This window comes from Haliotis rubra, unplaced genomic scaffold (assembly GCF_003918875.1).
Source record: "Haliotis rubra isolate DU_JTF1 unplaced genomic scaffold, ASM391887v1 Scf310, whole genome shotgun sequence".
NCBI lineage: Eukaryota > Metazoa > Mollusca > Gastropoda > Lepetellida > Haliotidae > Haliotis > Haliotis rubra.
In genome coordinates this window covers 835203-859688 of record NW_025766981.1, presented here as the reverse complement: position 1 = coordinate 859688, position 24486 = coordinate 835203, and the positions used below count along the sequence as shown (strand labels likewise).

Here is a 24486-nt window from a genome sequence, read left to right as displayed (position 1 = left end):
CCCACGATTGAATGAGACCTGATCTTAACCCTTTGGAGTGAGTGAGTGAGTTCAGTTTTACGCCGCACTCAGCAATATTCCAGCTATATGGCGGTGGTCTGTAAATAATCGAGTCTGGACCAGACAATCCAGTAATCAACAGCATGAGCATCGATCTGCGCAATTGGGAACCGATGACATTACCCCTTTGTAGCATATCTGGACATGATTGGTTGTCGTGTGCAACAAAGGGATCCTCCTGTACAGAACCTGGCCCAGTTGGAAGCTCCTTTACACGAGGAATGGCGTAGACTGCCCCTTCAGAGGATCAGGAGGCTAACAGGGGGTATGAGGAGGAGAGTGCTGGCTGTCATACAGTCACATGGAGGTTACACTCGGTATTGACCTTGAATCCTGTAAGACACACAAAATGACATTTTGAATGTTCACATTCACCAATACATTCAACAATAAACAGTCCAGGACCATACTTGTACAGACATGGTTTTGTATGAAAATCAGTGTTTGTTTTTTGTTTTTTTAAATGAGCAATTATTATCATAAAATCATATTGTCGTGTTTCATGAGTCAAAGGATCACACGGGTCAGAAAAACTTATGTTTTTCCATCGTGGTCACTACGAGAAGGTTTATGTACGTGTTGAAAACCTATCTTTTAAAAAATACAGGGGTGCTTAATTAAGTTCTTTGTGTATATAAATCATTTGCAGAATGTTGGATGAAATAATATTAAATAAAGGTGCATATACACCACTAAACAGTGATGCATGGACAAGAGGAGGTGGTCAATACATATTCAGAATGTTATGTTTACGTAATACCAAACGTTAGTGGTGAATAATGCCATCAGCGACATTACAGTTATCAAGACTGAACAATGGGCAGAAAGGCGTAACTTATGTAATATTTAGGGATGCACTTTCTCAGTAAAGTACCGATTCTAGAAATGGACTTCACTCATTGAAGACATGTGGGGGAATCGAACCCGGGTCTTCGGCGTGTGAGCAACGCTTTGACCACTAGACTACCCCACCGCCCCTCGTGTATAATGAACATGGCTTGCTAGAAAGTTGGCGAAGATAGATAGATAGAGTGAGTTGAGTTTTACGCCGCACTCAGCAATATTCCAGCTATATGGCGGCGGTCTGTAAATAATCGAGTCTGGACCAGACAATCCAGTAATCAACAGCATGAGCATCGATCTGCGCAATTGGGAACCGATGAAATGTGTCAACCAAGTCAGCGAGCCTGACCACCCGATCCCGTAAGTCGCCTCTTACGACAAGCATATTCGCCTTTTGTGGCAAGCCTGAGTTGCTGAAGACCTATTCTATCCCGGATCTTCACGGATAGATAGATAGACAGACAGACAGACAGACAGATGACATTAAATCATATAGATAAAGAGGAGAAAAGAAAAAAGGAATGAATTATTGCTTGCGACATACGGAGGACAAGTACAAATTACGAATCATGGACTATAAGCCTTTAAGTCATGACGTTGAATGGCAATACAGTAAACGGTGTTCCCGACACTTGGGACAGAACTCCGGGTAATATCTTGGACATTTCTGGCGAGGTCGTGTCATACGTAGTATGATCCTTGTCAAGAATTACATAAACGGCTCTACACCGGGAGCAAGAACCGGGTTCTTGTACGCGATAATAACAGCTAAGTCTTCAGGCCATATATCGTAAAACATTGAACAGGTTGTATTACATCTTCACTAAATTCTGGTAGGTTAATAGCTGATAGGCCATTAAATTGTTAATATATCATTAGTTCATGAAAACACTAAAAGTGAGGTGAAATTGGGTCCACGATTATACATTATATAGCTATATGTACGCTCGCACTACCAACCATTAGTAGTTTTACTATAACTTCAATGTTGTTTACACTATCAGCCATTTGTTGCTATACTGCAGCTTCAATGTTGTTTACACTATCAACTATTTGTAGTTTTACTTCAGTGTTGTTTACACTATCAACCACTTGTAGTTTTACTCCAATGTTGTTTACACTATCAACCACTTGTAGTTTTACTCCAATGTTGTTTACACTATCAACCACTTGTAGTTTTACTTCAGTGTTGTTTACACTATCAACCACTTGTAGTTTTACTCCAATGTTGTTTACACTATCAACCACTTGTAGTTTTACTTCAGTGTTGTTTACACTATCAACCATTTGTAGTTTTACCCAATGTTGTTTACACTATCAACCACTTGTAGTTTTACTTCAATGTTGTTTTACACTATCAACCATTTGTAGTTTTACTTCAATGTTGTTTACACTATCAACCACTTGTAGTTTTACTTCAGTGTTGTTTACACTATCAACCACTTGTAGTTTTACTCCAATGTTGTTTACACTATCAACCACTTGTAGTTTTACTTCAGTGTTGTTTACACTATCAACCACTTGTAGTTTTACTTCAATGTTGTTTACACTATCAACCACTTGTAGTTTTACTCCAATGTTGTTTACACTATCAACCATTTGTAGTTTTACTTCAATGTTGTTTACACTATCAACCACTTGTAGTTTTACTCCAATGTTGTTTACACTATCAACCATTTGTAGTTTGACTGTAGCTTCAATGATGGTCCATAGTGAGAGCACTAGGTAGTTACTTCATGTCAGCCCGCAGTATCGCTGATGATGGTTGACAGTCCCGCAAATAGGTGTAGCAAATGAAAGTCCTCAAGATTCATAATGTTGCTACCCATGAAGATCCAGGTTAGAATATTGATCTTCAGTAACCATGCTTGTCGTAAGAGGCGACTAACAGGATCGGGTGGTCAGGTTCACCGACTTGGTTGACACGTCATTGTATCCCAGTTGTGTATATCCATGCTCATGTTGTTGGTCACTGGATTGTCTGGTCCAGACTGGATTATTTACAGATCACCACCATATAGCTGGAATATTGCTGAGTGTGGTGTTCAACAACAAACCACCTGATAATGTGGGTGGTCTGAAACAAATGCTGAATATGATATATATATTCAAGATATGGATTAAACCACCCAACCAATCATAATGTGAACTTGATAGGTCTGATGAGATGGTTAATCCATAAACAAATGCTGAATATGATATATATAGAAAGACAGATATATATAGAAAGAAAGAAAAGAGATCTTCTTAATGAAATATATTTACTGTGATACTAATCATATCTGTAAGGATCACAAAACAATTCATAACAATTTTAGTCATTGTCCTTCCTTAACACAACATGACTGGCGACAAATACAACCAGTTATTGACTAACAGGTCAATTTCTTTCACTCTCTCTCACTCACTTTCAGATATTAATCTTACTTCAGGTGAAATGCACAATCATCCACTCTAGCAAACTTCGGCTAAAAAATTAGTGACATACAAATCCAATTAAAATCATTTAACCATAATCCGCTATGCAGTTAACTGCTGTTGTGTCAAGTGAATTTACAGTGTAAAATCTACATGATTTATATACATTGTATAGGACTGAAACATGTGGCAACACAGACAGTCATTTGGTAATAGTGAGTGAGTATGGATTTTACCGCTTTTAGCAATATTCCAGCAATATATGGGGACACAGAAATGGGCTGGGGGACCCGGGTCTTTGGCGTGAGAAATGGGCTTTAACCACTAGGATACCCCACCATTGTATAGGTGGATGGACCAGTCCATGCTCAATCAAACTAAAGATAGTGAATCAAACCTAATTCTGGTAAGCGTAAGATGAGCCAAGATAATACTTTATAACCAAATTAGCTGCATAACATAACACTCTAATCATATATGGAAGAGGATGCAAACATGATTGTTGGGGTCAGAAAATCAGTATGGTTTTATGCCGATTTTAGCAATATTCCAGCAATATCACGCTGGGGGACACCAGAAATGGGCTTCACACATTGTACCCATGTGGGGAATCAAACCTGGGACTTTCCGTGTTTACAAATAAAACAGCTTCCGTTCTTGTCCTTTAGAAATTGATACAGAATTAACCATGGGTGAATATTAAAAAAATGATTCAGATAGGTGTTACCATTATCAAAACAATACTCTAAGACATTGAAAAATCAATGTTTAAGTGGGGCATAGCTGAGACATTTTCAAAAATGGGCAAATTTGGAGATATATATTGCAAAACAATTTAGCAAAGAAAGAAAAGCACACTAAATATGAAGTTGACTCCAAATGTATCATATTTACTATTCCAAAAGAAATTCCCCAACAGCAATGTATCATCAAACAAATCATAGCCAGTATAATGAAAACATCAGGCAGAAAACTTCAGCGCAAGAAACGAAATGAATGATATGGACAACCTCTATGGATAACAACTTCTTTTAGTTGTGTGAAGGGCCATGTTTTGGTACTGATTCTCAAGCAACGGTACAAGAATCGGTACCAAAACGTTGTACTCATGAAATAAAAAAAGTTCTTATCCGTAAAGTCTATATTGTATTTCCCAACTTCTAAAATGTCATTCAAAGACTGACTGACTGACTGAGTTTGGTTTTACGCCACTTTTAGCAATATTCCAGCAACATCACGGCGGGGGACACCAGAAATGGGCTTCACACATTGTGCCCATGTGGGGATTCGAACCCAGGTCTTTGCCGTGAAGAGCCAACGTCATTCAAAGAAAGAATGAATGATTTATATCATATCAACACATTGTGGTTTTGCAAATAAATGCCCCCGACAGATATGCACATTTCCAATGGACTGAAACAATTTACATTGCAAGTAATGGGGAACATAAAACGTATCTCTGTTTGAATCACTGAAACAGATCAAATTTAAAGATTGCATGACAAAAGTGATATTCTATTCTGGTAGGAATTACACTCAACATTTAGTGAGTGAGTTTTGTTTTACGCTGCTTTTAGCAATATTCCAGCAATATCATGGCGGGGAACACCACAAAAGGACTTCACATATTGCACCCATGTGGGGAATTGAACCCGGGTCTTCGGCGTGATGAGTGAACACTTCAACTACTAGACTACCCCACCGCGACCAGAACTTAATAACAGCAGTTTAATAATTAGGGCTGCGCAATATAACCGGTGTACCAGTATTTACCGGTTCAGACATGAAAATGATACATTTTGCGATACGCATTTTGATAAAAAACCGGTATTTTGACTTGCACTCGGAAAACTTTGTAACACTCGGAAATCTTCGGATATTTCCTTGTTTCATTTGTGCCAAATATTATTTACATTTCTATTTTGTCATGATTAAAGGTTGTTGTTAAAGCTTAATCAAGCATAGTTATTTTGTTGTGTTTTTGCTCTATAAATCAAGCTTTAACGCGATTATAAGTATTTTTTTGCTTAAAAATACTGCTTGCAATATTGCAATACATATGCTTAATATATGCTTTTGCATCAATATATCGCAATATGAAAATTCTCTGCAATACCCACCCCTATAAATAATGTATAGGCTGGTGTTGTCTCTTTTATTTAATTTGTTTTAGTGTAAATATCATCTTGAGCCTACTGACAAGCTGGCCAAACTAATAAAACTGGCAACATTTTGAACTTCAGGCTGTCCTGTGTGTAAATCCATTGAAGTAAATGAGTGAGTGAGTAAGTTCAGTTTCACGCCACACTCAGCAATATTCCAGCTATATGGCAGCGGTCTGTAAATATCGAAGTCTGGACCAGACAATCCAGTGATCAACAGCATGAGCATCAATCTACGAATTGGGATACATGATGACATGTGTCAACCAAGTCAGCGAGCCTGACCACCGATCTCGTTAGTAAGCCTCTTCACGACAAGCATGGGTTACTGAAGATCAATTCTATCCCGGATCTTCACGGGTCCAGTGAAGTAAATGAGCCGGGATGGTTTTATGATGCTTTCAGCTACATAGGTCTTCAGTAGAGTTGGGAAGCAAACCAGGACCTTTGGCATGACAGGCAAATGCTTCAACCACTTGACTACCCTACTGCCCCTAATCCAGTTAAGAACACAAATCATTCAATCACTTGTAAGAATCAGCAACTGACACAAGCTGTCGAAAGAGAATACATACATATTTACACTACACAATATAAATTCCTTTGAAGATATTTACACATATCATGGGCACTGTTTGAATTCTTATTGAATAATTTCTTTCGTTCATCAAAATTGCCATAAATGAAAAATCTGATGATACAGCATTAATCATGTCTGTCACTAACTCAGGAAAACAAATATCAAAAATTTCCTTGCTGAAATAAATACCTGATACAACAACTATTCAGCAAATATTTGCATAGGTTTCTTATATTAACATGTCTAGTATAGAGAATTGTTGAGGAACAATGTCTTACCATTAATGTATGGGAGTTTAGAAAACTCTTCATCCTACAAACAGATACAAATAGTTTAAGATATCTGATTTGTGCCAGCACAAAAATAATATAAGCAAGAATCTTGTATGAAAGGCAGTTACATCTGCGCACCTGTCATTCACACATATGGTAACTGCGTGGTGTCGTATATGTCGAACATGTCATTATTATGTATGTCCTCATAAAACATATGACAGTCAGTTTGATTTGTGGCTTCACCATGTTGAATATCACGCTCAAAGTTCAGCCAGGGTGATTTGTGGAGCGATTTGTGAATGGTATTTATAGGCAAAGCAGAGGAGGTGCTGCGTAGCATCTATAGCTGACTGGTTTAACTTTTGGTACAAAAAACAGAAGCTGTGAGTTTGAACGAAGAGATCTGGATGGAATATCAGGATAGAGGTCTGACAAATATGGTGGAGCAGTTTGTGAATGGTATTTATAGGCAAAGTAGAGGACTTCGTAACAGATCTGTTGCTGTATAGGAAGCTAGTGAAGCTCCTTCACGATGGGAGTGATGGGCTCATAAAATGACAATTAATGAGATATGAGATATCTATTACAGGATAAATATCTCATAACAGCTTCTCATATCCACCCCACCCTTTTTTTCTAAAACAGAGTGATTTTGGTTTTACGCCGCTTTTAGCAATATTCCAGCAATATCACGGCAGGGACACCAGAAATGGGCTTCACACAATGTACCCATGTGGGGAATCAAACCTGGGTCTTCGGCGTGACGAGCGAACGCTTTAACCACTAGGCTACCCAAATGCCTCTTATTAAAACAGAAACACAAAACACACTTGGACATCGCATAAGACTTGTTATGACTATGTTACGCCTAGTCTGTTATTGCCAAAATAACCCTGTAATCATAAACCAGTAACAAAATGATACATCTGTAATATGATAAGAACAGCAAAGTCTCTCCAACAGAAGCCTTTGAGGAAATGTTCCACCATTTCCAAGGCAAAGTGTCCATGGGCAAAATATTCAATGCATTGTGCTCTGGCATAGCTATGTGTGAAAATGTTACTCATTGTTTTGTGATAGTTTCACAACACTGAGAAAATGGAAATACTGATCCACTGTCTCATGAAGAAAATGTTTCTCTGTATTCCAGCAGGGTAACCATAGCAACAACTTGATAAGGGCACTGATCAGCTCGGGTGAGGGTCCATGTTGTAACTTCAACTTAAGATGTCTGTTGACAAAGTACACTGTAATCGGGTTTTTTCCATTTGACAAGATGTGATGCTGTCCATTACATCTATTCTTGTCCATGATCAAGTCAAAGATGTTCACCCCGTAGTGTTGCTGGACCTGCTGATGTTGTTGTTAGTTGTCATGGCAGCAAGTTCCCATCTGAAATATTAAAACAATTCAATTTTAACCTGAGGCAAATATTGAACTGAACCATGAAATAATATGGTCAAGGTCCTAGGAACAATTGGTTTGTTTGCTTGTTGTTTAATGCCGCACTCAGCAATATTCCAGATATATGGCGGCGGTCTGTAAATATTCAAGTCTGGACCTGACAATACAGTGATCAACAGCATGAGCATTTATCTAGAAGTCCAACACTCAGAGGTCCTCGACCTAATTTCACTATGGTCAGATCCACCAACCCTGAAATTCTTCATGTCACCATCTTGTTTTGATGAGCAAACATTGTGTGTGAGTTAACATTAACATTAAATGGTGAATTTCGACCGCCTCCGTGGTGTAGTGGTTAGAGCGTCCGCCCAGAGAGCGGAAGGTTGCGGGTTCGATCCCCGACTGCGTCATACCAAAAGACGTTAAAATATGGTACTTGTTGGTCCCTGCCTGGCGTTCGGCATTAATGGGTACAACAAGGACTGGTCGGCTCAGAGTCAGTATAATGTGTCTGAGTGGGGTATTCATGCTTCACTGCGGCATGGTATCTCCGTGGGCTAGCACTATAGAAAAAACAGCTTAAGTCTGGGCTAGTACAACCAGCCGCACCTACACATATCATCATATGAGCGAAAAATCTTCCAGCACGACGTTAAACCCAATTTCACCTCACCTCAAATGGTGATTTTCAGCCATATAAGAATGAAAACAAACCTCAGATAAAAACTATCATAAAACATTCTCCACCTACCTTATATTCATAGGCAAGAAGGATGTATCTTGCTTATATTCTAGCACAGCTAGCTCACAGAGAACTTTCAGGGACGGAGCTGAAATGAAGAACTGGAATTGTTACAGAAGTCATCCAACATGGACAAGCAAGGTAGATGAGGGTTCACACAGATTATCAGCCATCACATTTAAGGCCATTTTATGGATTTTCAAGTCCCAAATACCTGTTTTAAGGCACTATAGAAACACATATAAAACCTAATTAGGGACCATATATAATTTATGGCTATAATTTTTAAGCATTATTTTTTAATATTTACATACATGTAAAAATTGATGACCCCCTTGTACATGTGTACAATAATTGCTCTTTCTCGCTTCCCCAACACATACACACGTCCCCAAAACAAAATGGGTACAAAACTAGGTACTTACAGAAGTCAAGCACGTAGAGGTCTGAGTGATCGGTCAGATCAGTCTCTGCCAGTGGGATGTGTGTTGTGGTCATCTGAGGATTCTTAGGACTGTGAAAGAAGTAGAAACATACTGCCTGTACATGGAATCACGAAGATCTCAGGTGTATCTTGTTTCCATTACAAGTATCAACATGGTCAGAGATGACAAACCCTAACATCAAATCACGAAAATACTGTAAGTAAACATTTCTAATTCTACACCTCATACTTATCACATCATCCAGGCATATCACATCATCAGTGAGAGAGAGAGTGAGTGAGTGAGTGAGTATGATTTTATGCCGCTTTTAGCATTATTCCTGCAATATCATGATGGGGGACACCAGAAATAGGCTTCACACATTGTGCCCAAGCGGGGATCGAACCCGTGTCTTCAGCGTGATGAGCAGACGCTTTAACCATAAGGCTATCCCACCGTGTCTAACAGACATTAGACTTTTGTCATTTAATAACAATAACTTAACCTTCAGCTTGGCTGATATGTCTGAACAGACTTTGAATTTTGCACAGAAATAAAGTGTGAAGGATGGATGGACAGTCAAAGCCACCCATATATCCCCTGACATCAATCATGCCATGTACGTGAACACATACCTGGTTCCTCCAAACAGGTACACACATGACCCAATCCGGCAACAGCACTGGCGTCGCCTTGGGCACGGCCCCTGACCTTTCACCTTCACTTTAGACCACTTCATTTTTCCTGTTCACAAACAAATGACAAACAAGGTTAAACTGCATATGTATATCTTAGTTAGCTTTCCTTTAAGACTAAAATTATATATGCTGAGGTCAAAATTATAATCTTATTAAAATATTCAACTAGGTAAACATAGCACTGACTGACTGACTGAGTTTGGTTTTACGCCGCTTTTAGCAATATTCCAGCAACATCACGGCGGGGAACACCAGAAATGGGCTTCACAATATTGTACCCATGGGGATCGAACCGGGTCTTGGTGCCAAAGCTTTAACCATTAGGCTACCCCAATCGGCTCGTAAACATAAAAGGGTAATACTTTTATATATTTGTGGTAATAACGAATATGTGGTAGCTACAATTGTGATGGTGCTGGTGCTAATGAAAGTGAAAGTGCATAAATTTGACGTTGTTAAACATAAAAGAATTACCTGGTTCGAGTTTGTACATGTCATTGAAGTGATTCTCATGAATACCGTTGTAGCCGCCAAATATATACAAGTGGTCTTCATAGTAAACTGCAATAAATATACATATAAAAAGTCAAATCTTCAGGACAAAACCTTGATTAAACAAATGAAGGAAAGTGCACTAAAATCACAACTATGTCAGGGTTTCCATCTCACACTTTGGAGTGAGTGAGTTATTATTTAACGTCACATCGGCAATATTTCAGCCATATCGCTCACACTTTGGAACTTAAAACAGGAATATCTTAGGCATATAATGACATGGTCACACAGGCTAGTATAGGGGTATTGCAGCTGTCAGAGCGATATAATTACTCCCGAATTGAAAACTGGGTTACAACACATAGTGCATGAGCATCCCTCCTCAACTAAAACAGGCATGGGTTGCAGGACTGAATGTGATGCTGAGGGTAGTTGGGCACAAATGTGGGTCCAGTACGCACAAATGTAGAGAATGGACGCAGAAAAACATTCACTGTGTCAGGGACCCACAATATTATTCATTGTACCCAATACATATGACTTTGCTAAGTGTTTGGTTGTTTCTTTCAGAGCAGTTACATGTATCATTTCACACATCAGTCCAGATTATCAATGATTCAGATTACATGTGTCAGATTACACTTCCAGATATGTGTCATACCAAAAGACGTTAAGATTAGTACTTGTTGGTCCCTGCCTGGCATTCGGCATTAATGGGTACAACAAGGACTGGTTGGCTCGGAGTCAGTATAATGTGTCTGAGTGGGGTATTCATGCTTCACTGCGGCATGGTATCTCAGTGGGCTAGCACTATAAAAAACCAGCTTAAGTCTGGGCTAGTACAAGCAGCCCCACATACACATACACATACACACGCATTCATGCATGAGTGAAATATTCTCAAGCACGATGTTAAACCCAATTTCACCTCACCTCACCTCACTTCCAGATCTTCATTGTTTTAAAGCTTAGATAATCATGGTACATTGGACATTTCGCGAGGAAACATGGATTTAGTGAGTGAATGTTGTTTTTGAGGCAGGCAGCAATCCAAAAGAGGAACCGGCAGGTGTGAGAAAGGAAGAAGACGGCACAGCACAGGTTTAATGAAAAATAATAACTTTGTCGGCACTTGTGCACGTGCTTCGCGTACACCTGGCTCTTCCTCTCTTTGCACTCCTCCCTCGTAACAAATAGTGAACTGTGTCAAAATTTTAATGATAGTTTGTTAAACAACTTTTTCATTTTAAGGAGATAAATTCTGCAAAAACCTCAGAGTTGGTCAGATGTTTTGATTATGATCAGTGTTTCATTGAGTAATATATGTTTAGTAATTTTCAATTCATCAATCCGCTTTTGAGCCAAACGGACCATAGTTTAGAGAAACCCATGAGAAAACCTGGAAAACAACAAGGGCATATTGTTGACTCAAAGCAATGTTCAGGGGTGTCTGGGATGTGTAAGGAATGCAACTCCTGCCCCACCTTATACAGTTAGGACTCATACCCTCATTGCTACAACACAGAGCATCAACTTACATGCTGAGTGACTTCTCCGACCCTGAGGTATTGTCCCCGACACGACGGGCTCGTACCACGTGTTGCTGGAGGTATCAAACGTCTGGACCTTATTGCAATATATCTCATTGTTTGTGAAGACATCTCCTCCATCGTCACTGCGACCACCGAACACAAACATGGTGTTACCTACAGCTGTGGCGGTGTGGAAGTCACGCCAGCGGGCCGGGCTACCCTGCAACCAATCGTAGCAATCAAAGAACTTATCCTTCTATACATAACAATGACACACAAGGTAGCACCTGAAATGAGAGTCAGGGTGAAAAATTCCTCAAAGACAATGTGTGTTGAGTTATGAGTGTACATTAGTGGTGTAACAATATGACAATACAGTCAGCTCTCGTTAATCCGACACTCATTAATCCGACAATCACGTTAATCCGACAAAAAATTAGGGAACCATTTAAAACAGTGATAATTACTCTCGTTAATCCGACATTCTCGCATTCACACAAATACATTAATCCGACATTTTCATTAATCCGACAGTTTCGTTAATCTGACATATTTCTCTGCAACCACAAGTGTCGGATTAACGAGACTTGACTGTATAGTGTTTTGTTGCATTACGAAGCTTATAATACAATGAACCGAGGGTGCCGGGGTAAGGTTTTACGCCGCTTTTAGCAATATTACAGCGATGGACACCAAAAAATGGACTTCACACATTGTACCCAAGTGGGGAATCGAACCTGGGTTTTCAGCATCACAAGAAAATACTTTAACCACTAGGCTACCTTACCACCCCAATGTCGGTTACAACTACTTCATGTAACCAGCTGATAAACAATAACATAAACAAGTTCATTAACATGATCAGACAGAAAATTTCATGAAAACATACATGAAATGTTTTCGGTTTTCGACCTTGATCTACTCACATTGGCTTTGACCGAGATCCACTGCATTGATGTAAAATCAAAGGCATGTACGTCATTAGAGAATCTGTCAATCTGAAAGAAAAGGTGATAAGTTATGTCTTTGAAAGCTTGAAAACACTGCCAACATTCCACAGCCTGCAGTGTATATCTTTACCTAAAAAGAAGGTCAGGGACTATATATTTTTGGGATATTTTTATGAAATTGTGTGCTCAATCTTCAAGTCATCATTACCAAATATATTCCCCAAATAGTTCACGATCCTTAACAATGTTTTACTTGCACACATTCTGACTTAATCGCTTGACTAAATGTCAAGGTTACTTAGTCTTTTAACCACAATGTCCCCTAACATGACTAAACAAATCTTTTTCTTTGCTATCTCAGATATGGATTCATTTCATGGCTATCTAGCGTACTGAAACTAATATATACCTATAAACACGATGCACGTGTTAACCTATTCACAGAAAAGCTGATATACCATAAATACCATCAATGTTCCCAGTTTAAATGATATGGTGTCAGGAATATGATCAGTTAGTGATATTGATGAAACATGATAACAGTCCGTCATTACAAAATCAGTAGGAAATGCTGCTGTCACAGACAGATAGAAAACCGATACTGGAGTGTTATCATCCATCGCAACTAATCCTGGTGGGCTCACATTCCTTTCTCACTAACAACACACACTAGTCTGTCTCTCAGAATCTAGAGATTAAACTAAATAGGAGTCATACTAGTCTGGAATGATTTGGCAAGTCTAGATTGCCTCAGCTGCAGAAAGTAAGGATCGTCCTGGACACCATTTAGGTTTATTTATTCACACATTTATAAATAATAGAACCTTATTTTTCTGGCTATATGTCAGTATAAATGCACTCTGATGTCATGAGACTGGCAATCAGTCAGCTATACAAACAAAGGTTTTACTTCAGAGCAGACCTAAAACTGTGTCGACGATATGTATCTATTAGTAACTGGTACATGTGAACTTTCCGTACCTCCTCCTCGTATCCTCCGAAGATGTACATCTTGTTGTTGATGACACAAGCAGAATGTCCGTCCCTCGCCCCCGGTATCGGCCCGTTAATCACAGGCTTGTTCCACTTCATCATTGCTGAAACAAGGAATTTTATACCCTAAATTATGCATTTAAATACTTTATCATCTATCATCCCCACCCTGAATATAAATGAACTGTCATAATGTATGTCAGTGTTTACTGCACCCAATACAGTCACACACCTGGCATTATTCATGGTTATGCCATTGGAACAAAGGATTGGTTGGTTTGTTGTTTAAAATTCCAGCTGTAAATAATCGAGTCCGGAACAGACAATCCAGTGATCAACAGCATGAGCATCATTCTATGCAACTGGGATACGATGACAAGTGTCAACCAAATCAGCGAGCCTGACCACCTGATCCCATTAGTCGCCTCTTACGACAAGCATGGGTTACTGAAGACCAATTCTAATCCGGATCTTCACGGGTGGAACACATTAGAATTGATCTATTGTGACTGACTTGGCATCGCATCCCATTTGCGTAAATCGATGCTCATCAGAGGCCCAGATAAGCTGTGTATCCGGGTAAAATATGCATAGAAAATTTCCATTTACGCATTGAAAAATAATTGTTGCGTACCAATTACGCATTTAAAATGTTAGATACGCAAAAAGTTTAAAACAAATGCGTACGGAATATATTTATAAAAATCGCTGCGTAATAAAAAAGACATCGATTGCTATCAAGTTGTACTGATAGTATAGGACTAGTGTTGTACTGTCAGTATAGGATGAGTGATTTCTTATGAAATCATTTCCATTATATTTAACTTTGTTTTGATTAGGTATGACATAAGGCAGAACATACCTGCTTAGTAAACTTACTCAATGACATAATACTTAGGTGAGTAAAATGACTGAAATACGCACATATTTGATAACAGTGGGTAACGGAAAATGAAATACCCACTCAACACCCACTCCAAAAAAATACAGTGGGTACAGTACCCACATGAGCTAAATCTTATCTGGAGCTCTGGCTCATGATCTTAATAACTGGATTGTCAGGTCCAGATTCGGTTGTTTACAGGCAGCTGTGATTTAGCTGGAATATTGTTGAGTGCTGCGTTAAACAACAAGCAAAACCCAATTTCACAAGGCTCTGAAGAAAATTCATCATAACACACAGGGAATGTGAAGCAAGTAGAACCTACACACCTGAATAAAGGTTACTGAACTTACACGTGTCAAAACAGTACAAGATGTTACAAGCACCATCCTTGTCGTTTCTGCCACCCCAGATGTAGGCACAGTCACCAACGGCAACCGCTGTATGTCCGTACCGCTGATATGGAACCAGGTCATAGTCAGGGTGGTTTATGGGAATACCTGGTAGAAGGCGCCAGCGTAGCGAAACTGGCAACAATCAACAACATCTGTCACAAAACGGAACATTCACAAGGGTACAGCGACTATGTACCCTACAGTACTCAACTTGTCATAGGGGTTTTCAGGGGTGGAAATAACTTTAAAATTGCTAGTGTACTCCGGTACAGTGGCACATGTAAAATCACTTGCCCTGATCATTTTTCCACTATACCGGCCATTTTCTTGTTGATTTTTAAATAAACAACATAATTAACATTGGAATATCAACTGGACACCGGTACAGTGTGATATACAAATTTGCTTGCCCGACAGAAGAAACACTGGACTCGGGCGTCGGGCAATGGGCTATTTCCACCCCTGGTTTTCATTTTATTTCAGGACACACTTTACCAAAACATATTGACTTCTAATCCAAATAGTGAATACAAGGGTTATACACTGACATTGCTAATTTCAAGGGTCCTTACAGCAGTGTATGAAATAAGGCCCGTCCAACTGCCGAGGCGGGCCTAATTTCAAGGGCCCTTACAGCAGTGTATGAAATAAGGCCCGTCCGACTGCCGAGGCGGGCCTGATTTCAAGGGTCCTTACAGCAGTGTATAAAATAAGGCCCATCCGACTGCCGAGGCTGGCGTAATTTCAAGGGTCCTTACAGCAGTGTATGAAATAAGGCCTGTCTGACTGCCGAGGCGGGCCTGATTTCAAGGGTCCTTACAGCAGTGTATAAAATAAGGCCCGTCCGACTGCCCGAGACGGGCTATTTTTCTGACAGACGGTCTAAATCTATTTGGGGTTGGTAACAGTTGGAAAATTTAGCAATCCTCCTTAAAATGAAGAAAATCTACTGGCCCCTAGGATACCTTGAACACTAAGACATACAGGTCCAGACTAACAGGGTAGAGCTAATTTCATCCCTATCACATTACAAACCGATTACTAGATCTACATGCACTAGATATATGCACTTGATGTAAACAAAAGAAATATATCCATATCCATTTCAAAGGTATTCAATGTGAACGTGATAAATTGGTGAATAATTTAATATTTCTTCTTGTATATTCATAATGAACTAATAACAGATTTGCTTAACAAATTATTGAAGATATTTGTCATTTGTAACCATGGTAACAGCATTGCCATGATGCCAAATGCTTACGAGTATCCAGGATGTAGACATCCATCGGCCGGGTCGTGTCATAGTCCTCCCCAGTGCAGTAGCCCCCGAAGGAGAAGATGCTGTCACCGATGGCAACAGCAGCATGGTTGACCCGCTTTGGCCCCCCCTCCAGGTGTATCGTCCATCTTTGCATTCTATCTTCTTACACCTGAAGAAAATTGAAATTGAAAGTGAAATGTTGTTATAAATAAAGTTGCAATAGAAAAGTGAGTTAAATTAAATTCACACATATTCTAGTTTCACCAGATCACTGCAACCTGTGAATAATTTATCTTTGACAGATCAGCAGATTCAGGATGAGATCCCTTCAAGGCTTCACCTGGCGGATGTTGGGAAACATTAAATTATCATAACAACCAGATCAATATCATGAATTTCTAATAAATTTGCTTCATTAAAAACTTATTCTATCTCAAATATTTCATTTCTGTTATATTTGCTGAGTGAAAATTTAATTTAGAATGTACATCCTTTATGATTTTGGCCTAACACAATACCATTTATAATATTGAGTGAGTATGGTTTTACGCCACTTTTAGCAATATTCCAGCAATATCACGGCAGGACACCAGAAATGGGCTGCACACATTGTATCCATATAGTGGGTCATCGAACCTGGGTCTTCGGCGTGACGAAGCAACGCTTTAACCACCTGGCTACCCCACCACCCCTCATTTACAATGGACCCTGCCATAAGCAGACAACTACAGAAGGAAGCACCTGTGCCAACTAGTGTTGGGAATTGGTTAAAATCTCATAATTGATGATTGGTTCAATACAACCGATCAATCATCGAAAATAATTGGTTAGCGTCATTTATTGAATTTTCCTGATTGTGTTTCTTAATGCACAAAACAAAAAGAAAATACATGTAGTTCTTTCGGGTTTTTTTGCAAACTGCACACAATGCATTTGCAAATTTCACATCTTTACAGGATGACTTATGTTAGGAACTTAACTTTCCTGGACTCTTAAAGATAAATTCAATCATGATTTGGAACGAGCTAGTAGTGCTTAAACCAACCTTGCGAAAAATATTGTCAATGTAAACAAGTGTTCCAAAATTGTTTGTGTTTGATTATGAGAAAACATGATCGATTGCTTGGTCATTTAGTCACTGTGACCAATCTTCGATTATTTCAATTAATCGGACCACCACTAGTGCCAACCATACATTTAACTCCTACAAGTTCTACAGATTTTGCCTCCACTCAGCATCAAGAGCTATTAGAAATGTAATATGTGAGGATGGTTTCAAAATCTGTCTGGCTAACAAAGACCTTTTCCTGTTGAAAAATACACAGACTTCAGCTGATGAGGAACTGGCTTGGAGCAGTGACTCCGATGACTTTACACACAACTGCTGAGTGAGTGAGTGACTGATTATGGTTTTACACTGCTTTTAGCAATATTCCAGCATGATGTTCAGAATCAAGAATATCAAATCTAAAGCATTATATATTACTATATATTGAACTGCATGTGCAACCTGTTTTTGTATTGTGCAACAAGGATATTATCTGGGGTTGCATCAGGTGCAAGTAGGTTACATTTCATTAAATAGAGCACTGTGTTTAGTTATATATTACTCTATATGGAACAGCATGTGCAATACATTCTGTGTGGTGCAACAAGGTAATTATCAGGGGTTGCACTGGGTGCAAGTATTTTTTTCCCTTAAATTGAGCCGTGTGTGTTAATATCACATTCTTAATGCTGCAGACAAGTTTCTCACTGAATCCTCTACTGCCACTGCCTCTGTCGTACACAAGTAGACTGAAGATAAGACTGACTGACTGAGTTTGGTTTTACGCCGCTTTTAGCAATATTCCAGCAATATCAACGCAGGGGGACACCAGAAATGGGCTTCACACATTGTACCCATGTGGGGATTCGAACCCGGTCTTAGCGTGATTCTGAACTGTAGCCAGCTTAAGTAAAAATAACCTGCCTCGCACATTAAGTGAGGACAAAATAAATATGTCAAAACCAGTCAACAAAAGATATAACAAAGACTTAATTCCCACTACACATAAAATCTACAAACCCTTGAGAACATACTCCAAACAATCCACTGCTAAGGCCACAGCCAGAGAGGGGAGATCTGCCCCATAGAATGCTGCACAGAGAAGCTGTAAAGTCAGTAGATCAAGTACACAATCCCCAGAGCCCAGATACATGGCCAACCCAGAGTTAAGCAGCTTAGATGGGTGGACAAACACTGGAAAATCAGCTCCACAGAATCTCTAAAAGCTCTAGGTAGATCTAGGCATTATCACTAGAAAGATATACAAGACCTGCATCTGCCCCAGGGTAATTCTTGCAGTGCAGTAATCTGATGCAAAATCAGAAAAAACTTACCGCTAACTCTTTTTAAGCACATACTAAGGCAATATTTAAGGTACCAATTAAACTCGAACAAACAAATATATATTTCCACGGAACTTCAATTAACATGCTTATGGTACGGTACGGTATGGTACATCAAATCCTTAAAACTGACTTGAAATTGAATTCAGTCAAACACTATTGTGTCGAAGTTGATTGGTTGGTTGGTTGTTTAACATTGCACTCAGCAATATTCCAGCTATATGGCGCCAGTCCGTAAATAATCACGTCTGGACCAGACAATCCAATGATCAACATCATGAGCATTGATCTACCCAATTGGGATACGATGACATGTGTCAACTAAGTCAGCGAGCCGGACCACCCTATCCCGTTACTCACCTCTTAGGACAAGCATGGGTTACTGAAGATCAATTCTAACCCGGATCTTCACAGGTCAAAATGATAATAAAATAAGGAATATGCGGGGACCAAGGTTTTACGCTGAGACAACCTTAAGTCTGATACAGCGTAGTTCGAAACCACAGTGGTTGACTACAGGTACATTTGACATTTGTGGCTACTGGGCTACATTATGTATGGTTTGATACCTGAAGACAACCAGTCAAACAGGTATACAGCTCAACCACTCTTCCACCACTGACACATACAGTTATCCAGAATTTCTACTTGAATTGTCACGGTGACCTCTTGTCTATACAGTGTTTTAATTGACTCTGTACAGGAATTCTGTTTGGCCTGTTTTTGCATGTTACCCTGTTTTGTTATCAATGTTGTTGAATAATTCTCATTATCAGGATCAGTAAATACGACCTGGACCCATATTTGATATCAGGATCTTATCCTGTTCTGCATGCAGAGAGCAGATCTTTACACTATTTACAGGTTTTGATTCAAAGATGTCATATTGTAATTTACTTTTAAGCTAAATACTTAAATGATTAAGTGATACTGAAAGAAATGTCTTTTCTGTATTTCTCTCCAATACTGACATTGCTAATTAACTCATAAGGAACGGATACTATATTCTTCATTACACAATTATTAACCCAAAAATGTACTAGAATCTGAATTTTCCTGAGAAAGCGTACCTGTGAAGATGTGGGTTAGAATTGGTCTTCAGTAACCCATGCTTGTCGTAAGAGGAAACTAACGGGATCGGGTGGTCAGGCTCGCTGACTAGGTTGACACATGCCATCATATCCCAATTGCCTAGATTGAAGTTCAAACTGTTGATCACTGGATTGTCTGGTCCAGACTCGATTTATTTACAGACCGCCGCCATATAGCTGGAATATTTCTGAGTGCGGCGTTAAACGACAAATAAACTGAGAAAGTGTAATCCCAAACATAACAGGTTACTATTATGATAAGGAGTTAACTCAGCAAAGAGTCCGAAATCACAAGAAGCTAATCACAATTTTATTTACAAGAATGGAATAACATGGGGTGGCCACAGTGAGTCGGTACAACCCTCTGGGCTGAGGGCTAGAGCTGACCTGTGTTGGGAGAGTCTAAACCCTACTGACTAACATTTGGATTCCCTAACTATATATCTAGAAAGTGAAAAAATAAAAGATTACAAATTTCGTTAATAATACAGAACGGGGTGTGTCCTACAGTAACCAATGCAATACAGAATGGGGTGTGTCCTACAATAACCAATGCAATATAGAATACATGCAATACAGTAACCAATGGAATGGGGTGTGTCCCAAGTAACAGTAACCAATGCAATACAGAATGGGGTGTGTCCTACAAACCAATCTGTAATAACCACAGCAACCAATGCAATACAGAATGGGGTGCAATACAGAATGGGGTGTGTCCTACTACAGTAACCAATGCAATACAGAATGGGGTGTGTCCTACAGCAACCAATGCAATACAGAATGGGGTGTGTCCTACAGTAACCAATGCAATACAGAATGGGGTGTGTCCTACAGTAACCAATGCAATACAGAATGGGGTGTGTCCTACAGTAACCAATGCAATACAGAATGGGGTGTGTCCTACAGTAACCAATGCAATACAGAATGGGGTGTGTCCTACAGTAACCAATGCAATACAGAATGGGGTGTGTCCTACAGTAACCAATGCAATACAGAATGGGGTGTGTCCTACAGTAACCAATGCAATACAGAATGGGGTGTGTCCTACAGTAACCACTGAAATGACTAGACAGAGGGGAGTACTTAATCCTGCTTCAACTGGCACTAATCTTGTTGACACATTTACTGGATCCTTACCCTGGGCACTAGGTTCTCCAACTGCCCCCTTTGTAGTGTAATGCATATGAATAATCAGATAGGGAATCAACGATAAATTCACACTGTTTTTTGTGGCATTTGGCTAAGAGCACTCAGATAGCTAATTGGAAGAATTTGCACCTGAACACTAACCTTAATTAAGCACAACTAAATCCCTTGAAGCCTTTGAGGTCTCCGATATCATAGTCATGAGATGGCTGTAATTATGATTTGTCAAGATAATGTGATGTATTACTGTCAGAACAGTCACTGTTAATATTAGTACTGTATCTATCATCAAAGATATCACTGACCTCAGTAATGGCAAGGCTTTGTGTCTACAAGCTGACATGGAGATTAATGGGTGTGTTGAGATACATACGGCCTTATATCCGATGTTGTCTCTTCATGCACAAGTGCACTACAATCACCTGCCCTGATTTATGGACAAAGCTTAAACCAACTGATACCACGTACAAATGACAATTTTACCTTGATTCTAAGAAATACTTGTTAACAGCAATTATCATTTGTTACCTGAACAAAATGGTTCCTTATTTACGTCACATGGTTCAAAACATCACACAGAAATGTGATGGTAGATATAATATAATCTCACTTGTAGTAATTATTTTGGATAAAATCTAACCATAAGTTTATAATCAACAGCTTTAACACTTAGCAAAAACTGATGTTCGTTAACAAAATTCGGCTCAAAACAGCACTGAATGTGGCACGACCCTAATGGTGGCTTAGAAGCCTGAAAGCAGGGAAATAAAAACAAATCTCTAATCACAACCTATGCTGGAACAACTGTGTATTCATAATCACACAATATTTTAATGAGAACAATTATGATCAAATCACACACAGAAACTGACATTCATGAGTGTGTGATTGAAACAATTGGACATTACAATGTTTTTCATGAGACTAATTCCTAATGATACTTTCAAATTCCTGGGAAGTAACCCTGGGAATTCCCTAACGATGATCAATTAGACCCTTTAATCTTGGTCTGAGTGTTTTTGCATACACGCACTTAGCTCTCTCCCATCCGTGAAGATCTGGGTTAGAATTGATCTTCAGTAACCCATGCTTGTTCTAAGAGGCGACTAACGGGATCGGGTGGTCGTGCTTGCTGACTTGGTTGACACATGTCATCGTATCCCAATTGCATTGAATGATGCTCATACTGTTGATCACTGGATTGTCTGGTCCAGGATAAATTATTTACAGACATGTGGCTGGAACAAGTCAGCGAGCCTGACCTCTTGATCCCGTTAGTTGCCCCTTCAGCAAGCATGGGATGCTGAAGACTATCTCTAAACAGGATCTTCACAGGTACATCAAAAGCCATCCTTGATACTACTGTGAGAATGCGAAGCCAGCAAAAGGAGGTAATATAATTATCGAGCCAAGCCGTGGATGCATCCAGGGTATAGTGGAGAGTGATCGTACTTATACCCTGGATATTATCGAAGAAAGAAAGCCAGGATGTTCCTAAATTCATGTCTCTTACCTGTCATATTACTGTAGTTCTTAAGCAGAAAATATTCAGTCTGAGCAGCATGTCCAACAGCATGTCAAACACAATTTTCAGGTATTTACATGATCTTAAACACCCATTTCAAATATTTGAGATCAATACTATTCCTGTTTCAGTTGCATCGATTGATGCTGATGCTATTTATCACTGGATTATTTACAGACTGTCGTGATATAGCTGGAATAGTGTTAAGTAAGTGAGTGAGTTTAGTTTTATACCGCTTTTAGCAATATTCCAGCAATATCATGGCGGGGACAACAGAAATGGGCTTCACACATTGTGCCCATGTGGAGAATCAAACCCGGGTCTTTGGCGTGACGAGCAATCGCTTTAACCACTAGGCTACCTAACCACCCCAAAAGTGCTGAGTGTGGCATTAAACAACAAACAAAAAATATAGTTGTACCTTTTAACATTGCCTGGCAATCTCTTGAAATTCATTCACAGTAGGTCACATGACTATTATGTGCCACATGTTGGTGAGAATAATGATAAAACGTTTACATGGCTGCCATTTTGCAGTGCACAGATATAGCTTATATTTTATTTAAATGGTACAAAACTTTTTTATTTAATAACTGTACAGTACACATAATTATCATCAATATATTTGCGCCTTCAGAATAAAAAGGATCTGTATGATTCTTATTACACTCAGTGATCGACTAAATGAACTTGACTGAACTTGCACCAGGGTACATACAACATGAAAACATAGTTGCACCAAACAAAACCATTTTTGCACCCTAGTCCCAATGTCCCATATGATAGATGAATCAAAGTTGAAATCTGGGCCAGTCTGCTGCCATCGACCCATTAGTGAGTGAGTGAGTTTGGTTTTACGCCACTTTTAGCAATATTCCAGCAATATCATTGCAGGGGACACCAGAAATGGGTGTCACACATTGTACCCATGTGGGGAATCGAACCCGGTGGGGTAACCATTAGGCTACTCAACCGCCCCCTCGTCCCATTAACTATAGTTTGGCATGAAATGCATGTGGACCCGTTTTTTTGTAAATATCTCTTCATCCAATGACCCAATCAATCTCAAACTGTGCAAGTGGATGTTTTGTCAGACAACCTAATCACATTGTAAATCACCGATTTTATGCATTTGTATTAAAGAATCTGTCTATGTAACTGTCAACAAAATAAACAGCAGACTGCAGACTGCTTGCAGAGGGAGGGAGCCAATGACCTGTAGCAGCAGCAGTGTTGGGTCATAAAGGTCAACGTTCGTCAATGTAGGTCAGCTATGCACGTGACAGGTATGAAGAGGTGTTCATTTCTAACAGAGGTGTTCATTTGCCAAACTATAGCAGTGCTTACTCAGGATATAATAAGGGGTGGTGCATCACACAGTTTTTTTTCTCTGTATCATCAACATCACTTTAATACCAAGGATATTATCATGATGATCATGTTTATTGTGATTCTGGGTTTGGGGGTTAAAATAACATTGGATCAAGTTTTCGAACATATGATACCTTTTCAGGTAGCAGTGCTTACTATAGTCGTTCATGTGATTAGAAAGGTAGCAATGAATGTTTTTTAAGTCTTAACCCACAATGTGAGGATAATATAAGTAGGCCTAATATAAATAAACAAACTGAGCAAAGCCTGGAAGAGAAGCATGTAAGTACCCTATAAATATATGTGTCATGTCAAGTCGACAATGATTTTCGTGTCTTCCTGTTATCGAATTTCTTAAACAAAGTGAACAAAATATATAGTACCAGTTTTACAATGATGTAGATCTACACCGACACTTTTTGTCTTACACCATAGCTAGCACCAATATCTAGGCAACACTGTATATATTGCAGTTACGTAAAGTCTACAGTCGAGTGCTGCTCTGTGCTCAGCTGGCTTGACCGTGGCTGATCGGCTGTACTCGGTCAAGTGACAGTACAGTGGTTTCACCTTCGTTACAGTATCTCTGAGAAAAGGGTACTTACCGTACACATATTTTCCTACTTGGCTGTTATTTTACTGTTCATTCAAGGAAACTGGACAGAATTTACAGCTTCAAATATAATTGCCTCTGTAGATCTATTTCTTTGCTCCACATTGCAGACATTATCCGACCGTGGTTGATGGGAGATAATTCACTCCATAAAGCCGCATTGTGGGGACCGCTAAGATATTCAGTATATTCACATACTCATTTCCTGCGCAGCCTAGACTGTTGCAATA

General features: G+C 39.3%; 1 protein-coding gene across 1 annotated transcript; it reads right to left on the bottom strand.

Annotated features, from left to right (window-relative positions):
* Positions 1–6719: 6719 nt before the first annotated feature.
* LOC124283189 (kelch domain-containing protein 3-like) lies at positions 6720–24389 on the bottom strand. Its single transcript, XM_046719221.1, has 11 exons — positions 24249–24389; positions 16120–16288; positions 14814–14987; positions 13566–13681; positions 12561–12632; positions 11641–11854; positions 10082–10168; positions 9545–9653; positions 8910–8998; positions 8494–8572; positions 6720–7730 (listed from the first exon to the last, which is right to left on the bottom strand). Exons 2-11 carry the CDS (start codon positions 16271–16273, stop codon positions 7667–7669), a joined length of 1158 nt encoding a protein of 385 aa, XP_046575177.1. The 5' UTR covers positions 16274–16288; positions 24249–24389; the 3' UTR covers positions 6720–7666.
* Between the last annotated feature and the right edge of the window lie 97 nt (positions 24390–24486).